This window comes from Tachypleus tridentatus, chromosome 12, assembly GCF_004210375.1.
Source record: "Tachypleus tridentatus isolate NWPU-2018 chromosome 12, ASM421037v1, whole genome shotgun sequence".
Lineage (NCBI taxonomy): Eukaryota > Metazoa > Arthropoda > Merostomata > Xiphosura > Limulidae > Tachypleus > Tachypleus tridentatus.
The window spans coordinates 46,294,224-46,316,057 of record NC_134836.1 but is presented as its reverse complement, the minus strand read 5'-3'; the positions used below and the strand labels follow the sequence as shown (position 1 = coordinate 46,316,057).

Below are 21,834 nucleotides of genomic sequence, written 5' to 3'. Positions count from 1 at the left end.
TATTTTAGCACTATTTTATTATTATTATTTTAAATTTTAATTTATATTAAAGATCTGATGTACAAATTTAACGGGGAGAGGTGTTTAGGTCTCTTTTCATCATATATGCAATACCTGTCTAGTTCACATAACAACTCATTTTTTCGCCAATTTTTATCAAAATATTTTATTGTACTATGTAGAAGTCTATCTGGTATTGTTTGTGTATTTGAGTGTTTGTGTATGAACTTTGAGGAAGTGGTTTTAGGTACTCTATGTGTTGTTGTAATTAATGTATTCTGTAATGTTTGGAGTTTGGTTTGCAATTGTTTTTCACTTACGTTAATCCATGCAGAAGCTGCATAGTCTATTACTGTTCTAATATATGTTTTGTATATTTTAATGATGTTTTATGGTGACGTTCCATAATTTTTAATAGTTAGACTCCTTGCATAGTTTATTCTTTGCCAAATTATAATTTTTATGTTGTTCATATGTTTTATCCATGTAAGTTTGGAATCATATGTTAACCCTAAAATTTTTGCAGATGTAGCAGTTTGGAGAAGCTTTCGTTCATGTAGATCTGGGGTTGAACTTTTTAATGTTTCGTTGATTTTGAAAATATCACTAATCGTGTCTTCGCTGTGTTTGTTTTAATTCTATATTTTTTACAATATTCACATAATTTAATTAGTTGTGGTTGTAAGTTAATGGCTGCTATTTCTGGTGTAGGGGCACTTTTCCAAATTGCTACATCATCAGCGAACTGTGACGCGTATCCATTGTTTGGGTCTTTAAGTGGCATATTATTTACATACATGATGAAGAGAATAGGGCTAACCACCACCACCCTTGAGGGACGCCAACTTCTGGAGTGAAGAACTCCGAGAAAGTTCCCTCTACGTTTATTCTACATTTTCTATTTTCCAAAAAGTTAAATAACCAGCGAATAATTCCTCGTGGTAGTCCCATTTCATACATATAGAACCGAAGACCATCGTGCCATACAGTGTCGAATGTTTGTTTGTTTTTGAATTTTGCACAAAGCTACTCGAGGGCTATCTGTGCTAGCCGTTCCTAATTTAGCAGTGTAAGACTAGAGGGAAGGCAGCTAGTCATCACCACCCACCGCCAACTCTTGGGCTACTCTTTTACCAACGAATAGTGGGAATAACCGTAACATTATAACGCCCCCACGTCTGGGAGGGCAAGCATGTTTGGCGCGACGGAGATGCGAACTCGCGACCCTCAGATTACGAGGCGCACGCCTTAACACGCTTGGCCATGCCGGGCCACAGTGTCGAATGCTTTCTCGATATCAAGGAAGCAGGCGACAGTGCATTCTTTTTTATTAAAGCTGTTTATTATTGTCTCAGTTGATCTAATTAAATTATCTGTTGTTTGTCTATATTTTCTAAATCCGTTTTGTTCCTCTGGTAATTTTGAAGTAATCTTTAAAAATGTGGAGAGTCTATTACTTATTATTCTTTCGATAATATTGCCTACACAGCTGGTCAGGCTGATCGGTCGATAACTGTTTGGCTTATTGGCTGGTTTTCCTTCTTTATGAAACATTAATATATTAGCTTGCTTCCAAGAAACAGAGACGTATCCAGAGTATAGAGATAAATTAAATATGGCTAATAGGTGGTGAAATAATTTTGGAGTGCCTTTTTTGAGAAGAATTGTTTATATTCCATTATTTCCCGGTGCTTTGTCTTTTGAATTTTTGATTGCTTGTTCAAGTTCATTTAGTTTTATTTTTTTGATGAGTAGTAGGGTATTGTAGTTATATGTATTATTCGTGTTGCTGTTTATAATGTTGACTGGAAAATGTGATTTATATAATTCTATGTTACATGGTTGTTTATTTTATTGTAGTAATAGTTGTTCATGTCCGTGTCATTATGTGTTTTAAATGTGTTTTGTAATTGATGTTTGAAGGCTTCTGCTTTTTCTTTGTTGATTTGTGCTAAGGTGTTGTTATATTCCAGTGTTGGGTATTTTATTGTCGTGGGTTCATTTGTGAATCTTTTTAAGTGTAGCCAGAACTTATTTGAATCGGTTTGTTCATTTAGATGGGAGCAGAAGTTGTCCCATTTTTCTCGTTTTAGCTGTTTAATTTCTGCTCAAAATTCATTTCTAATGTTGTTAATTTGTGTTTTTATTTCTTGTTCTCTTGTTGCCACGAATAGTCTTCTCAATTGTCTTTGTTGTTTTACTTGTTTACGAAAACGTGCTAGATCATTTTTGAAAATTCTAGAAGCGCACGTGATTGGTATATAAAACTCGACGCGCAGAAGGACAGAGAGAATATTATTGGACAGCTACAATCTGTACGTTATAGGTCTAGGAACCTATAATTGAGATTAACGTCTATGAAACGAAAATCTGCAGATTTGATTAGGAACGTTATAGATTTCGATCGTTACAAACCTTTCAACGTCAGCGAATTACTTCGGACGTTACTGTTTCCATGAGGATGTTAAATATCTTCTTTGATAAGAAGTGAACTTCCAACCAGTGTGAGACTAGAAAAGAATGACGTCATTAGCTTAAGCGAGCTGCAGTATTATCAACTTGAAATTAATTTGCTCGTTGTGGACTTGGATCGTCGATAAAATATTTAGTTCTAAACCGGATATAAGACTTACTATAATCTGTAAATTTGTAAAACTTTTATGATAACTATTAGTAATAACTGTTATTATAAATTGTATTGCTTTCATGTTTGTATATTAAAATATATTTGTATTAAAAAAGGAAATCTTCTTGACAAATAACACAAATTTAGTACATATTAACACTCAATTAACTACAAAGCACAAATTCAAATTTCCGATTATTTGATGTAGTAATAGGTAACGTACACAACGTAATAAATCGGAAACACATCCGAAATAAATAATAGTAATACGTAACACTTGATATACAATGGAAAACGACTTTAATGGGTAAATTATTATCAATGTTCATATTAACTGTAAAAGAATTAATAGACTATCACGATATGCACAGGAAAACGACTTTAAAGGTTAAATTGTTGGTAATGTACATGTTAACTATGCAACAATTAATTTCTTTTCGTAAAAAAATAATAGTTAAAGGATTATTATATTCTAAAATATTCTAACGAGTGAATTCGATTGCAATTTTCCTGAGATATATTTGAAGAAATATGTCTATAGTGAAGTGAATAATAAATAATCAGAAATCTCTTAGTAATTCTAGGAACAAAGAGAGCACTTGCATTTCAGAGTAAATAATACAGTATTAGGTTGTCCAGAAATAAATGTCAGAATTCTCATGATGATATTTAAAAGCTGAATATTGAGTAACTTATTATTGGTTGGTTTAATCCAACGTTTGTCGCTTACAAGGTGTCTTAATTGTCTGCTGTTTCAACTATACTCAGAGTAAGTTTCGCAATTCCTAAGACAGCATGGACAAGAAGGACTTTCGTCTGATTTTTCTTCACGACTTAAAACTTAGATGATAAGGTACCGAAAATACACGGAACATAAACCAGGCATTCGGCCATGGAACTGTTACTGAAGATACAGTTCAACGTTGGTTCCAGAGGTTTTGACATGGAAATGAAAGTCTTGAATACCACGAAGGTCGTGGAAGGAAGCCATCCTTAGATGAAAACACATTAAAGGAAGCAGTTGAAACAGATCCTTGCAGAACACTAAGTGAGCTTGCAGAAAAGCTAGGCACAAGCAAATCAAGCATTGCCAACCACCTGAGTATGATCGGAAATAAGAAAAAGTTGGATAAGTGGGTTCCCCATGAGTTGACTGAAGATCAACAAAATCGAAGTTATGAGACCTGTCAAAGATGACGCTCCAAATACTAAACGAGTTGGAAATCGAGGTGTTGCCTCATCCACCTTATTTCCCATACCTTTCATCTACAGATTTCCATTTTTTTTCAAGCACTTTGACAACTTTAAGACCAATAAACGCTTTCAAAACCAGGCAGCTGCAGAATAAGCTTTCAAGGATTTCACTGACCATAGAAACACTGATTTCTACAGCAGAGGCATAAACAGCATCGTTACACGTTGGCAAAAGTGTGTTGAAGCATATGGTGCTTACTTTGATTAAAGCATGTTTTACAACACTGGTTTATACTTTTACAAACTTCGCAGTTTCAAAACGACGTTTATTTCTGGACCACCAAATATAAATAATGTTCAACCATTATAGCACAGAGAAACCACAAAAGAACAGTCTTCCTTAGAACCTTATAAAATCAATGCTAATAAACGTAACTTTGAAATATCATGAGAATTATATTTGCGATACCACTCAAAGGATTCATTGTTTTTGTCGCCTAATATAGCAAGCGGACTTTACAGATTTATTTCAAAATTTATTCAGGATGTCTGTTTTTATTAGCTTCTTGATACAGCTGTTATTTGTTGAAGACGTGAAATCCCCTATCCATGAAATATCAATTCCTGTACTAAATATAAACACAATTTTGAAACCAATTACGACTAATACTAGTTTTAGTAGTGCGTTTGATTTATGTTAGCAGTTTTAAAATTGTTGTAAGAGCAAAAATTAAAATGTGTTACAATGATACTTTATTTATTTCGGTAATTTGGTTTTATTTGTAGTTAATGTGTGTAGCAATGAAAACGCTTATATAATATTAAAACTAGATAAATATGTTAGTATTCATCCGTTATTAATCAAACAAAACATTTATTTATAAATTGACTTACGTCTTTTTACACAAAAGTCTATCAGCTTTTTTTCAAAACATATGCTAACATTGATTACAACGTTTCAGTGCTAATTGTAACTACAAAATTTAAAACGTACGGCCTACGGCCCGGCATGGCCAAGTGGGTTAAGGCGTTCGACTCGTAATCCGAGGGTCGCGGGGTCGAATCTCCGTCACACCAAACATGCTCGTCCATTCAGCCGTGGGGTTGTTATAATGTTACGGTCACTCCAACTATTCGTTGGTAAAAGAGTAGCCCAAGAGATAGCGGTGGGCGGTGATGACTAGCTGCCTCAAATAGTATATGCATAAAGGATGTGAGTTTAACAAACGTATGTTTCTGTATTAAATCACAAGGCTTTTTAAAATCGACTATTGGCGGGAAAATATGTCACAATCCTTGTTATTATTATTAATCAAGAGGCTTTGCACGCATAATGATTTTCACATCAAATTAAAGAATTCACATCTCCTGAACGTTCTTGAAAATCGAACAAAATAAACCCATTTTTACTCTTTTAAAAAGGTAAGTATAGTTACAGCTACCTAGTTTTTGTAACGATGCTTAGGACTTAACGTTATGGTGCTGTAAGGTGTAGAATGGGACATATCTGTTCACACTGGTAAAGGTATCTGTTTCATACTGTAGTATTTATCATTGAAACAGTTTCTTCATTTATTCTAACATTGGTTCTAATGCACGGAAGTATGTATGATGTTAAATGTATGATTTTCACATCTGCGAAATGCATTTGTGTGAATATGTTTTCAAGTATACATGTAGGTATATAGATAGATTTGAAAAATATGATACTTTATCTTAAAAATGTTCCTTACTGTTATATATTACCAACCAAGAGAAATACATCTTACTTGACGACCTTTAGGCCACAACTCAATTTGTCTTTATAACAATGAATAATGATGCCCGTTAACCGCCTTGAATTAAAATTATCTCAAGGGTATTTCTAAAATCCAGACTCTTCAGGCAATCGTTTAGTCAAGATCTCTAGAGCCTTCTTATCGATTCTTTTTTAATGATTCGGTCAATAAAGTTATATTTCTAAGTGTTTGGTTTCTTTTTTTAGGACACTTGGAGTGTATAATTAAACATTATTTTGCTTCGTAACTTAACAATAAAAATGGTCACAGATTTATTTCAATAATAAGTGGTATTAAAAAAAAATAAGTTTTCTTGATTTGAATTCGCGCAAAGCTACACGAAGGCTATCTGTGTTAGCAGTCCATAATCTAGCAGCGTAAGACAAGAGGGAAGGCAGCTAGTCATCACTCCCCATCGCCTGCTCTTGAGATACTCTTTTACCAACGAATAGTGGAATTTACCGTCACATTATAACGCACCCACGACTGAAAGGGCGAGCATGTTTTGAGGATGATGGGAATTCGAACCCGGAACCCTCAGATTACGAGTCGAGAGTCTTAACTACCTGACGACGTTTTTATACTGTGATGTAACGGTTTAGGATATTTGGAAGGTTAATATGTTTATATTTGTGGTTATTATTTATTTTCTACAACAGATATGGCTACTTCAGCTGTTTTTGTATACTTAAGTATTTTGACTTAGAAATATGTATTTTGCTGAAATTATCAGTCAAAGCTATAAATAATATGCACAAACCTTCGAATGTATTTCTATTCTTCCCTAAATTACTAGAAAAGTAGGATTGTTTCATTGCTATTACTTTATTTAGTTAAAAGCCATTAATGTTAAGATGGTCTTAATTAACTTTGAAACTGAATATTTCTCCTTAGCTTCAACTTGCTCTACTGTCGGCAGAGAACAAATGACTCATTAAACAATGTTTGGTATAATTGTTGAAAAAAAAATTAACTGTATTCGTTTTTACTTCTTTATGAAACGCGACACCTATGGCAATAAATTACGTAACACATACAAAAATCAATGGTTGAACACTGGGATTTCATGACATTTCTGTGATGTCTAAAATACTGAATACCTTTTTGTGAAACCTTACTGGAATGACTATCTTTTAAGAGTTAATACATTATCTATGATTATATATAGAAACAGTGAAGTATCGAAATTTGAAAAAAAAACAAGCCTAAAGGTTAATACACTCTCCAAGCCTAAAGGTTAATACACTCTCCCCTTTTCTTGTTTAACGACTCGTAAAATGTCAATTATTTTAAAGAGAACAAATTATGAAGCTGAAAGTAACATTATAAATGATTGTTTTTCGTGACTGAAAAAAAATAAACCTTATTGTGTGTATGTGTTTTCTCAGAAAATCCCCATGGGGTTATCTGTTATATCTACCGAGAAGAATACAACCCCTGATGTTAGCGTTATAAATCCGAAGACTTGCCACTGTCCTAGCGGGCGACTTGTTATCGCCACCAATTCCTGAAGTGTTCCAAAGCTGATTTAGACTTGCAATGTATATTCTGAAAATTAAATTAGTTCATCTTAAAATTCAATATCAGTTATCCCCATTAATCCAGTTTAAAAGAATAGTCTGATTGAATATAGCAACGTAACAAAGATCATTAGTATGAAGTATTTTGTTATCAACTACTTAACGCAAAATCCAATTGGTCTAATTGTTTTGAGTGAAATATATATTCTGAGATTTTTACAGACACATAATAGCTGAACAATGTAGCTTATGTAACTGATTTACGTCTTAAGTTGAACATTCGTCACAGTTACCAAATCCATTGAAAATACAGTTATATCATATTTATACTTAGTTCACAAATCAACCTTCTAGAAGAGGATTTACAATATTCGATGACTGCTATTATGTAAAAGTTTGCTATTTTATTTGGAACAAGTTACAATAGCCTTAATACTTATGAAATTAGTATTGCTAACGTTGCATTCTAGAAATCATTCGTTAAACGTTTTTGTTTTGCTAAGAATTTATTCCTAACAGTTGTCCAGTATTAAATTTTATCAAGAAATAAAGTTTTACATTATTAAAAAGTACTTGCTAAACTATCTTGCAACCAGTACGCAAAATTTAACAGTTACAAAAAAGATATGTTATAAGGCTCATCCATACCTCGGATATTAATTACCGCACGAGTTTAAATTAGGGCAAAGAAGATGATTGTTTAATCACACAAATGGTGAAAATTAAAAAATAAATGACTTTTACCAATTTATTATACATTTAGATTTATCATTACGTAACAAAAACTTTGTTAGGTTTCATTTTTTTTATGACAATGATTAATACAATAACAGAAACTTTGCGATGACTCAACGAAAAACCAATTCTAAAATAGTCGCATCATAGTAAGTCAAATAAAGGTACCTACTATCAACCTTCTTGTGAAAAGATCCCAGTGTAAATATGTGATTTTAAGGTACATACTGTCAACTTTCTTGTGAAAAGATCCCAGTGTAAATATGTGATTTTAAGGTACATACTGTCAACTTTCTTGTCAAAACATATGAGTATAAATACGTGATTTTAAGGTACATACCATCAACTTTCTTGTGAAAATATCTCAGTGTAAATATGTGATTTTAAGGTTCATACCATCAACTTTCTTGTGAAAATATCTCAGTGTAAATATGCGATTTTGAGATACGTACCATCAACTTTCTAGTGAAAATACCTTAGTGTACATATGTGATTTGGTTGAGATTATGGCCAGAACATTTAATGGAGATATCAAAAATATTTCCCGAAGTATTCTGTGGAGTTATTCATACATTATTTTTACAGTATTTTTACAAAAATGGACAAACCAGGAAGTGATGAAGTATTCGTGGATTTTATTGAATTCTAATATCATCTTATAATCAGCCATAAAACAAATACAAAAACAGTGAATACCCAGAGATTCGAGTAAGCCACAGTACAAGCTCTTTGTGGACAAAGATACTTTTTCTCCATAAATATTATATAAGCTCTTGTGGTACACCTCGATGACGTGACGAACGTACAAGTAAAAAGAGAAGCAAGTCTAGTATTTGTACGTAAATGATTACAAAACATTTCAAAAAAGATTATAAGCATATAAGTCAGCGTAGCAACATTATACCTGTATGATTCTATTTTCTTGATTATTCTGTATATGAATTGAAATTCATTTCACATTTTTATTCTTCTTCTCCTAAAATAAAAACAAACAAATATTATGATCAGATGATTTTATTTTAACACTAAATCTTATATTATCCATAGAGTACGACACTATACGGAGCAAGTAAATCAAAATAAAGTGATGACTTTTCGTCATACTTACTTGGTGGAACTGCACACGGTACTTCTACACTAAAAAAACTATTGGTTGCCAAGTAAATAGCGACCTCTATGGATAAAAGGATCATAGTGTGCATAAATAACGAAAACCAATAGCATTTAAGGTGCATCAAGTAACTTAAACTGTTTTTTTCCTCTTATAATTTATCAACTTTTTTCTCCAGTTGTAATTACTTTCTTTTTTGTTGGTTTAATCGCTTTTAATCACACATTGATAATTAGTTTCCAATTAATAAATTAAAATGTAAACTTAAAGAAAAAGTGGTGTTTTTCACGTTGGTTTTTTTTTCACAAAGCTGTTCGAAGGGCAACCTGCGTATAGCCGTCCCTAACTTTGAATTAACGTACTAGATGGAAGGTTACCACTGAATAGCACTCACTGCCAACGCTCAGACTACAATTGTCTGACCAGAATTGGTAGCTCACCGCCAGTCGAATAGCACATCCACAAACCTAAAGTGAAGATTGTGATTTTGCAGCATTGGGCCGTGAGCTATAAATCCTCAGGTCCAAAGTCTAAGCACGCTGAGCACTGGACAACACATGACCATAAAAACAGCAAATGCTCCAAGTTGAAAGTCTCTCTCGGTGGGATAGTGGTTAGTTTACGGACTGATAACGCTACAATCCGAGGTTACGTTCCACGTGGTGGGCATAGCAGAGAGTTAAACGTGGCTTTGCTTTAAAACAACAACAAATAAATCAGGTTAAGTATCAATCATAAGCCAGACAGTAACTGCAAAGGTTAATGATCTCAAGATTAACCCGTGCCGATCAATAAGTGTGATATGCTGTCTTTTCACTGTTTTATCCATTATGCTTAGATTTCATTGTTATAAATAAAAGTGTCATTAAAACATTTGTTATTGATCATACAAATGGAAAAAACACAAAAAAATTCATAACGAAATTAAGAAACCAATTTACCCTTTAAGCAACGTTCAAATCTTTATTATCACTTTTCATATACGCATATATGTGTATGTATAGTTATACGTGTTTACAAATATCTAATGGTCAAACTCGGCTCTGGCTTGTTGCTCTACCTGTACTATCATTGGCTTAAAGCTTTTTAAATATTAACTTATTTCGAAACTAGAAGAGATACAACTGAAAATTAACAAAGGTGATTGAATTAAAATTATTTCAAATGCACAGAAATGTAATTAGAATAATATAACTATCTTCTGGTGTTAACTTGGGTTTGTTTAATGATGTTCCATATTTTGGGATCGATTTTGTTTGTTTCTTTGGAACTAAGCAAAAAGCTGGGTTATGTGTGCGCTGTCCACCACAGGTAACGAAACCCAGTTTCTAGCGTTGTTGAGCCCGTAGACATACCGCTGTTGTCATTGGATGACTTTGGGATCGAATATGGAATGTTAGTTGTATAATACCTTAAGCTTACCTCTAAGGGGCTAAAGTAAAATAAAAGCGAGTTAGAATAATATATTAGTTCATCATTTTATTAATTTGTTATGATCTTTGTTCATTTAAGTACACACATAAAACTAATTTCTTCTATTTTTCTCCAACCATAAAATATTTTAAGTTAATTGATTGGCTCTTAACGTCTATACTTTGGGCAGCAAGTGTATAGAGCCTTCAGCCCGTAGTATCGAGTCTATTATTTGCTTGTAAGGCATTTAGAAGGTTTGTTTTTCTCATATCTTGTGGCAAAGATACAACAAAGCCACTAAAAACTAAGATAAATATAGCAAACGTTCCTGTGGTGACAAACCAAATTAAATAAATACACACTTGCGGTATTTTAATTAATACATCGTAGATTTTAGAGATAAAAGAATCCTACACAATATACATAACTAACCATATTACTCTATGATTTTGAAGAATGTTTAGGAATACGGATTACAGTTTCCCAATTTGTACGCATATAGGAGGGTAAGTAACGGATAGATAGAATGTTTTTACTGTTTGTACAACATCTCTATCACGTGCATTTTTCTTAGAACGATAATGTGCACGAGCTTTCTCTCTCTTTTCTACCCTGTTAATGTTGACAGATTTGTCAGCCTGCTGCATTGTATCTTCTGTAAAACATGCTCACAATCTGATAGGTGTTGAGTCCAATAAAAATCAACTGTAGAGACGAAGTAACAAGGGATTTCACAGGATTTAGGAACTTCTGTGAAGAACCTCTCACTGCCTGATACATTTATCCAAGTTTCTGATACACCATGCTCGCAAGGGACAAATAATGTATATATCACAGGCTATAATGAAACTTTCTCCAGGCTGAACCCTATCGCTGATTTTAGGACTTTTACTGTAGTTTCATCAGAAATATAGAACTCAAATTCCATAAAGACATACAAATAAATATATAAAAAAGGGATTGATTCACTAAAAATATTTTAAAAGAAAGTACAAGATTTGTGGTGTTTTCAAGAGGTTTCGTTTTTTAAAAAATACTGATTTAAGTTAAATGAGAAATAAACGCTTCACACGATAAGGCAGTTAAAAATGAGAAAGCAAGAGTTGAAAATTCTATATTTTACTACAATAAACCAAGTTATTACGAAATGTTACATTTGTTGTATAAAATCATTGGTTGTTTGATATAAAACCTCGAACAAGATTTTATTATATTTACCACATTAATCCTAAAATTTAAAACAGAATAGCATATTATTCATTTCATATACAATACGTTCATGTAATTCCCAGTAAAGTGTTTTTAGTAAAATATTACTTTCAGTGTTCAAAGGTACTGTTAAAAATATCTTGAAGAGTCTTACCTGTTTTGCTTCACAGCAGAAAGTTAAGGACTAATAAACACGTGGTCAAAAGAGTCACACTCACATACACAGGAACATTATGGCCGTCAATTGCAGCTTGAAATATAATACAGCTAATTTATAATTTATCTTGCCATGTTTTTATTATTTCTGTTGTATGAAAATACATTGTTAAGAACGTTGTATTAAAACACTTTTGAATACACAAGTTAGCAAATAACGTGAAAACTGCAGTCTATATAAAATCGTTGAAATAACATGTAGCAGAAGTAAATTTAGACATTATATGACTTCATGTAGGTAGAGCGATGCCACCAAAAATTTATTGCTTATGAAAAATATATATCACAGCTTTTTCCGATGCAAAATATTTATACATTTAAGTCATGAAGATGGGTTCAAATTGGATATTTATATTTTCCAAGACGGGGATATCTTTTGTATTTAGTGGTATTGGGAAAAAAAAGGAATATGGTTTATCTTGAACACCTGAACCATTTTAAAAAGACATGCAACAAGTCATACCAAAGTCATAGTAAGCATAGTGTAGTGTCTTTTAACTGCTGGAAATACATAAATACATAGTCTTGTGGAAACAGTACGTAACATGATCAAAAGGATATCTGACTGGAAACGAGGCCAATGTGGGTACTTATTTATCAAAATAATGATTCCAGTTATATTTCCTATTCAGCTATTGTTTACATCAAGTAGTTGGAAAATGAAGCGGGTATTCATGTTTTTATTATGTGAAGAAATACCTAGAAAACGTCATCAGACACAAAAACATATGGATGTCTATGTAATTGGAGTGTAAAACCATGCGCTGGGAAGCCGTTGTCCTTGTACCCAAAATGATTTATGGGAAACAAACATGTAGAAGTATTATTCTTTAAACATGTCAGCCTTGAGATATCATCTTTTGTAATACAAACTATGCTGCAGGGTTATTATCAAGATTAAGGATTGTCAGATAGAACGTGACTGGACATGACGACACGGATTGTAACGACATGATGAGGCTCCAAAACTGTTTTAATATAACATACTAAACCATTTCAGTATAGTTTCTGAGCTTATAATTTGTGCACTTGTATTCGAATTTGGAAAATAAAACAAGTCATTATTAGGCACAACGTAACACTAACTTTTAAAGGGAATTATTTATATGTCAACATTACTATTGGATATCTTAATTGTTATTGTATTAGATGCTTAAATTAAACTGCCGTTCAGTAAGTAGGTAAGTTTTCTTTAATGACTGAAAGAAGCAAAGTTATAATTTATTACCATTGTTATTATATTTAATCTCAATGACACAAATTGAAAATCTTACAAACAGTATGCAGTATCTCAGCTAATAATCGCATTTTCACTTCACATAATCAGTATGTACTAATCTATCCACCTACTTACCCATATGCTATATATGTACGTATTAAGGTATTTATTATTTACCTAATTTTAATTGGTCTTGAAGTGTTACTTTCGTTAATCTTGCTTGCTTTAAAGCAGGCTGTAGACCATTAAGCTTTTTTCGTATGTGTACAATATAATGACTCGTTTTTATTTTCCTGACACGCAGCTCATTATCTGTGTATTGATGGTTTATATATGCGTACTCACATCTACGAGCGTCTCCAATTCAGCTGCGAGATCGTAAGTATTATGCTTACTTTCAGAGATGTGTTCTAGTAAATAACTGAATGTTGCTCCAGTAGATTTCTACCTAGAACTAATAAGCGATAAATAATTTTATTTTAAAGAAATGAAAGCGTATATTACCAATAATTTCTCAGTAATCCTACCTTTTCACTGTTTCGATACGCGTTGGAAATAGACGTTACGCCCATGAAATGGTGAGTACAGTGCGAAAACTAGAATACTAACTGCATTCATTAGTTTTCGCCTAGAATAAATTATTGTTTGCTAATTTTTTTAAAGGAAATCAATAGTTATGTGTCCTTCTTTAGATTAAACTATAAGAAATGACAAAAAACATTTGAAAAATTATACAGTTCTAACAGCAGAGAAAACTGCTGTCTTGATTGTAGACATTCGCCTATTTACTATAAGAAAACAATGAATAGTGGAGATAGTGTGTAATTATCTTAACCCGTCTTAACTCTGAGAAAGGCTATGATTATTATGAATATCCGAATAGCACAGTCTGATCGATGATATGTTTTAAGCCAAACAGACTAAAGACTTTCTATGTGCGGTTTCCCTTGTTGAATGTTTTTTTTTTATTTTAGGTTTTATCACTGAGACATACAGCACTTTTGATGGATAGCCTTTGGACATGAAAAGAACAACGTTCTTGTTTATGTATTTTCTTATAGCAAAGCCACATGGGGATATCTGCTGTGTTCCCCGAGGGGAATCGAACAACTGATTTAGTTAGAGATTAGCAAAATTTCGAACACTTGAAAAATCCGCCAAGTTTTTGTTTATTAGATTTTTTAAAATCATCATTTCAATGGAAACTTCTGTAATTACATCTACTTTCTTCCATAATTCACAAAATGTCACATTAACAGAAGTTTGCTTTTTACGCTTATTAAACACGTACAGTACGTATCTGGATCGCATTTGTGAATATACTTATCGACTCTTTTTTTTTTTAAGGCTACGTTTTAACTTGAGTCTGCGCACTGACCATATTTTGGAAAAAAACAAAACATCTTTATATTACTTCGTACTTGCAAAAGAAGGCAAACAGATAGATATCTGATGAAAAACATGAACGTTCACGACATGGTTTATACCCAAACAATAATACTGTATTTGTCTATGAATTTTGTCGGGATAATTTGTCACTTTTTCGTTCAAAATTCCATGACAAACCGGTGTTTTATTTTCCTATTCATTAAGAATACGTTGTTAGTTGTTTTTTAATGGTTTGACAGACATATTAAAGTTTTTTTCATTCTTAATATCTGTAACTATAATATATTGTGAAACAGATGTTATCAGAAACTATACTGTGTGAAGTTGCAACAGATATAATTTTAACAACAGTTTGTATTAGATCAAATATACATATATATATATATATATAACACAAAATGATTTCGTTAAGAAGTTCTTACTAAAGCTTCACAAAGAAAGCCAATGACTGTAAAATATGAGACTCACACTTCTTCATAAAATATAGATTTAACTACTTAAATACGAACAAAAAGTAAAATGTTAGAAATTAATATGTAGGTTTAAACTAATTTCGCGTGGACGAGTTCACCGTACTTTTTTGTTTTTTTAAATTTTGCGCAAAGCTACACAAGAGCTATCTGCGCTAGCCGTCCCTAATTTAGCAGTGTAAAACTGGAGGGAAGACAGCTAGTCATCACCACCAACCGCTAACTCTTAGGCTACTCTCTTACCAACGAATAGTGAGATTGACCGTAACATTATAACGCCCCCACGGCTAAAAAGGCGAGCATGTTTGGTGAGACGGGGATTCGAACCCGCGTCTCTCAGATTACGAGTCAATCGCCTTAACCCATCTACCCATGCCGGCCCTCCACCGTGCTTATGCGATGTTATTTCAAAATATGAAACGGAAATTATATTTAAAACTTTAGAGATAAATAAAAACTGAAAACTCTGAAAATTTTTATTTGGTCTCACAAATAGTTTAGAACGTCACAAAGATAAACAAAACCTAGACTTCAACTAAACACAGTAACGCAAAAATGCTAAGTTGCTGGATATTTGCTGCGAGCTACTACCGTGCCGTTTTTCAGCGTAACGGAAAACTCAGAGCTTCTGAATTTATCACTAAAAGTACCGAAAATATTTATTATTTATTTGAAAAAAAAGTACTTTCTTTCAAACCAAGTGAAAAATGTCTATCAATACCAAGAAATACCTTCATTAGAACTGCAGTTTTATTATGATGGGAAAGAGAAATCTAAACTCACTTATCCCAAGTCTTTTGAGTTTGCTCTAAGTATTAAATTTTCACTACACATTATTGGTTTGTAATTAAGCACAAAGCTGAACAATGGGCTAACTGTTGTCTTCTGATCATGGGTATCGAAACCCATATTCTACCCCTGTAAACCTGAAGATATACTGCTGTGCCATTTGGGGACTACACATTATTAATGAGCTGTTCTCTTTAATCTATATTATAGTGTTTCAACAGTTCTCTACCCAGTCCGAGTATCGAATGAACTGACGTAACCCTATCCTTAAGAAACGTATGCTTTCCTGACTAAACCAACTTGTTGTTCACATCAACTATTGCTTTCCTCGCTAAACCAGCTTGTTCATATCAACTAGAACGTACCCTTAGTGATGTTAATTGAAATTGTTTGTATAAAATATAATAATTTAATTTTCATATTCTTACTTTTCTAACATTTAGAGTATAAAACTGTGTTATTTTATGTCATTTTCTATTTTTTAATAAATATATTTGCATTAACACTAAAATAAGTAGGATTTGGTAATAAAAATTACAAAACTGTAAATGTGAAAGCAAAGTTTCTGAATTGAGGGGCAGCTGCATTTAAGAATCGTATTCGATTTAAAATGTTACGTCTTGTGTCAGGCACGTGCTCACTGCTACTAGATGTTATAAGCTGAAAAATAAGCAAGGTTGACCTCGTTTCGTTCTAATTAGTTTTAAAAGATTATAATTATGCATATGGATACAAGACAAACTTTTACTCCGTTAAGTACCATTAATTTCTTCCAAATGCCATACTATACCGCATAAAAATAATAATCATTATATAGTTTCGCAGTATTAGCTGGATAGTAATAATAACAATAATGCACTTTACTATGTTGTCAGATAATATGTTACTTTACACAGTAGCACTTACGTAACTAGAAGGGGACATGTTGCCTAACTGTTCTTAAAAGCTTAATTTCCGAAAGATTCGATTGTTAATAATATATAATGTTATTTATAACATTAAGAGTTAATAATATTCGGTTATTAAATATCAGAATTTTACATTTTTTTTCCGATTTACTCCAAGTTTAATTTATAAAATGCCATCAAGTGTATTAATATGGCTCAAATTAAACGTGTTGCGAGTAAAATCGTTTAAATTCACAGTTTAACATTTATAATAAATTACAAGTTTAAACTATTGATTTAACTAAATGAATTATGAAACCTTATACGAGCTTATCTTAAATGTTTTGTACTAACTTGTATATAATAACACAGCTTTACGTAAAATGTCACCATATCAGGTTAATCCTTTAGAGTTTTAGTTCTTTTCTGAATATTATTTTCTTTCTTGCAGCTCAAAGTTAATCTGAAGCAAATGAAGTTCAATACTACCATGATATGCTACCTTCTACTACACTAGGCTATTGCCTGTTATAATTTATCTCGGTTCTACATTGGTACAAGGCAATTACTATTGAAACGAACACAAATGAACAGGTCTTTGTTCTTAACCGAGCTGAAACCCAGTGTGCATATCTCGTATTTCTATCTTGTAGTTATAACTGTAAAACTCCATCGTTAAAACCGGAATACGTTTTAGCTGTTTTCTTAACTTGTTTTACTAACTATTCATTTACTGAATTTTATGCAAAGCTACTCAAGACCGAACTACATTGTTCGTTCTAATTTTGGGGTGATGTACCAGAGGAAAGACTGCTAATCAGCACCACTTACCTCCAACACTACGTTTTTTCTTTACAAACGAATAGCGGGATTGGCTGTTACATTATAACACCAAAACAGCTGAAAGGGCGAGCATGTTCACTAAAGCAGTCTGATCTCGCGACACGTAGTTTGGTTTAACCACTAGGCCAGGCTAAAACATTGTTTATTCTAGCACAAACTAAAGCTTGTCGTATATCCACTGGATGACCTGTAAATTATACACTCAAAACGTATCCATTTATTTTCATTTCGATAACAGTTATTATTGGAAGAAAGGTTGCTAAACTATCAATCATTTCCAAAGTATGATTTCATAAAACAACTCATAGAAAGACGAAAACGTTGGACTGCCGTTCACAATAACTAATTAACTAGAAACGTAACTAGAAACTTCTCAAATTGAAGTATTAGTGCGTTTGATGATCATACTTTCAAAAGTTTCATAATCTACCGAAAATATGTTCATGTTCTAAACGCAAACTTTACATATCATACATAGTTTAACTAAGAAACTGTTGTATTTTATAACCCATATCAAATTAGTTTAAAACTCAGTAGTAAGTCACATGTCGATATGCTTTGTTAGTTAATTATTTGAGTTAAATTTATATCAGCAGTTTCATACAAAAGCCAAAGTAGTTGACAATATCTGTTTGAAGTAGTTGTAACGATTAAATACATATACAATAAAATCCTCTTTCCAAAGATAGGAATTTCCTTCTTGTTTTAATAAAATACAAGTTGAGTTTTTAACGTTTTTGTGGCAGATTACAAAAAAATTTTATTTCTGATAATCAAAGTGTTTTGAATTCGTACGCATTTGATTCGTTCACGCTACATTTTCGTCCAGTTTATAAACTTATTTAAAATCTATTTTAACGTTTTAATTACAATCCATTAACGAAATGCCAAATTATTTTTTTTAAATTTGTGGTGTAGAGTTTTTTTTAATATATATATATATATATTATAAAGAATACTAGTCAGATAACAAATAGGCATCCTAAATAATGAAACCGATATCGGGAAGAAATGTATCATGTCCATACAGTGTGGATAACGGAAGAAAACAGAAAAACAATATCATGTCCATACAGAGTGGATAAAAGAAGAAAACAGAGAAAGAATTTCATGTCCATACAGTGTGGATAAAGGAGGAAAACAGACAATATTAACATGCCATACAGAGTGGATAAAAGGAGAAAAGAGACGTTTATCATGTCCATACAGAGTGAATAAAGGAGGAAAATAGAGACGTTTATCCTGTGCATTCAAAATGGATAAAGGAAGAAAACAGAGAAATAATATCATGTCCATACAGAGTGGATAAAGGAAGAAAATAGATAAATTTATCATGTCCATACAGAATGGATAAAGGAAGAAAACAGAGAAGTTTATCATGTCAATACAGAGTGGATAAAGGAAGAAAACAGAGAAAGAATTTCATTTCCATATAGTGTGGATAAAGAAAGAAAATAGAGAATTTTATCCTGTCCATAGAGAGTGGGTAAAGAGAGAAAACAAATAAGTTTATAATATCCATACAGAGTGGATAAAGAAAGAAAACACAGAAGTTTATCATGACTATACAAAGTCGATAAAGGAAGAAAACAGAGAGAGAATATTGTGTTCATACAGAGTAAATGAAGGAAGAACATAGAGAAAGAATATCATGTCCATAGGGAGTGGATGAAAGAAGAAAATAGAGAAATTTATAATGTCCATACAGAGAGAATAAAGGAAGAAAACAGAGAAAGAATAACATGTCCATAGGGAGTGGATAAAGGAGGAAAACCATGGATAAAGGGAGAAAAGAGAGACGTTTATCATGTTATTACAGACTGGATAAAGGAAGAAAACAGAGAAAGAATATCAAGTCAATATAGAATGGATAAATGAAGAAAACAGAGAAAGAATTTCATGTCCATACAGTGTGGATAAAGGAGGAAAACAGACAATATTAACATGCCATACAGAGTGGATAAATGAAGAAAACAGAGAAGTTTATCATGTCCATACAAAGTGGATTAAGGAAGAAAACAGAGAAAGAATATCATGTCTATACAGAGTGGATAAAGGAAGAAAACAGAGAAAAAATATCACGTCCATACGGAGTGAAAAACGGAAGAAAACAGAGAAAGAATATTCTGTCCATACAGAGTGGATAATGGGAGAAAACAGAGAAGTTTATCACGTCCATATAGAGTGGATAAAAAGAAAATAGAGAAAGAATATCAAGTCCATACAGAGTGGATAAAGGAAGAAAACATAGAATATCATGTCCATACAGAGTGAATAAAGGAGGAAAACAGACAATAGTAACATGCCATACAGAATAGATAAAGGGAGAAAAGAGACGTTTATCACGTCCATAGTGAGTGGATAAAGAAAGAAAAAACAGAAAAGTTTATCATGTCCATACAGAGTGGATAAAGGAAGAAAATAGAGAAATTTATCATGTCCATGCAGAGTAAATAAAGGAGGAAAACAGAGAAGTTTATCCTGTTCATACAAAGTGGATTAAGGAAGAAAACAGAGAAAGAATATCATGCCCATACAGAATGGATATAGGAAGAAAACAGAGAAGTTTATCCTGTCCACATAGAGTGGATAAAGAAAGAAAACAGTGAGAGAATATCATGTCCATACAGAGTGGATAAAGGAGGAAAACAGACAATATTAACATGCCATACTGAATGGATAAAGGGATAAAAGAGAGACGTTTATCACGTTATCACAGAGTGGATAAAGGAAAAAAACAGAGAAAGGACATGATGTCTGTACAAAGTGAATAAAGGAAGAAAAATAGAAAAAATATCATGTCCATACGGAGTGGATAAAGGAAGAAAACAGAGAAGTTTATCCTGTCCCTAGAGAGTGGGTAAAGAAAGAAAACAGTGAGAGAATATCATGTCCATACAGAGTGAATAAAGAAGGAAAACAGACAATATTAACATGCCATACAGAGTAGATAAAGAGAGAAAAGAGACGTTTATCATGTTCATACGGAGTGGATAAAGAAAGAAAAAACAGAAAAGTTTATCATGTCCATACAGAGTGAATAAAGGAAGAAAATAGAGAAGTTCATCATGTCCATACAGAGTGGATAAAGGAAGAAAATAGAGAAATTTATCATGTCCATACAGAGTAAATAAAGGAGGAAAACAGAGAAGTTTATCCTGTTCATACAGAGCGGATTAAGGAAGAAAACAGAGAAAGAATATCATGTCCATACAGAGTGGATAAAGAAAGAAAACAGAGAAAGTTTATCCTGTCCATTCAAAGTGGATAAAGGAAGAAAACAGAGAAAGAATATCCTGACCATACAGAGATGATAAAGGAAGAAAACAGAGAGAGAATATCATGTCCATACAGAGTGGATAAAGGAAGAAAATATAAAAAAATATATCATTCCCATACAGAATGGATAAAGGAAGAAAACAGAGAAGTTTATCTTGTCCATTCAAAGTGGATAAAGGAAGAATATAGAGAAGTTTATCATGTCCATTCAAAGTGGATAAAGGAGGAAAACAGAGAAGATTAGCATATTCATACACAATGGATAAAGGAAGAAAACAGAGAAAGACCATCATGTCCATACAGAGTGGATAAAAGAAGAAAACAGAGAAATTTATCATGTCCATACAGAGTGGAAGAGAGATAAAGAACATTGTACTTATCTTGATGGTTTTTACTTTTATTAAATGAATGTCATAGAATGACTTATTTTTTCTTTTAGCTCCTACATTTTTATGTTACAGCACGATTTCAATAAAATCTTATGGCCCGGCTTGGACCGGTGGTTCAGGGTCTCGCCTCGTAATTCAAAAGTTACGGCTCTAGCCCCCGTCACACCAAACATGCTCGCCCTTTCAGCTGAGAGGACGTTATAATGTAACGCTCAACCCACTGTTCTTTGGAAAAAGAATAGTACAAGAGTCGGCGGTCGGTGATGATGACCAGCTGCCTTCCCTCTAGTCTTGCAATGCTAAATTAGCGACGGCTAGCGAAGATAGTCCTCGTGTGTATTTGTTCTAAATTAAAAAACAAACAAACAGTAAAATCTATCTCACACTTTTTATGTTGTAACTGTTTCTATGGGACCTGTCTTATGTTTTTTTATGTTGTCACACTGTTTCTATGGCGCTTATCTTACAGTTTTTATGCTATAACACTTTTTCTGCGGTACCGTCTCACACTTTTTACGTTGCATTTATAAATTTTGTCATTTTTTTTTAAAATTGTTTTAATTATAAACTGTAGGAAAAAAAACTCAAGATATTTAGCTGAATGATTCATGTCATCGAATATACGTAGATTAAACTAAGTTTTTCTTTCGGAAAGTGGGCAGTGTTTGTGGGTTATTGTTGCTTTTACACTAAAATCGCTTTACCTTTCATTAACAAGAGTTGTTCACAATATTGTGTTGTACTGTATGTTTATCGTTTATGGATGA

At 32.6% G+C, this 21,834-nt stretch overlaps 1 protein-coding gene across 1 annotated transcript in view; it reads right to left on the bottom strand.

The window, feature by feature from the left end:
* Positions 1-8,474: 8,474 nt before the first annotated feature.
* The window catches only part of LOC143233191 (uncharacterized), a 34,559-nt gene continuing 21,199 nt past the window's right edge, over positions 8,475-21,834 (bottom strand). The window contains exons 4-5 of the mRNA XM_076469158.1: positions 11,741-11,836; positions 8,475-8,829 (exon numbers count right to left, since the gene is read on the bottom strand). Of these exons, the coding sequence (XP_076325273.1) occupies positions 11,751-11,836 (86 nt within the window). The 3' untranslated portion in view covers positions 8,475-8,829; positions 11,741-11,750. The remainder of the gene's footprint in view (positions 8,830-11,740; positions 11,837-21,834) is intronic.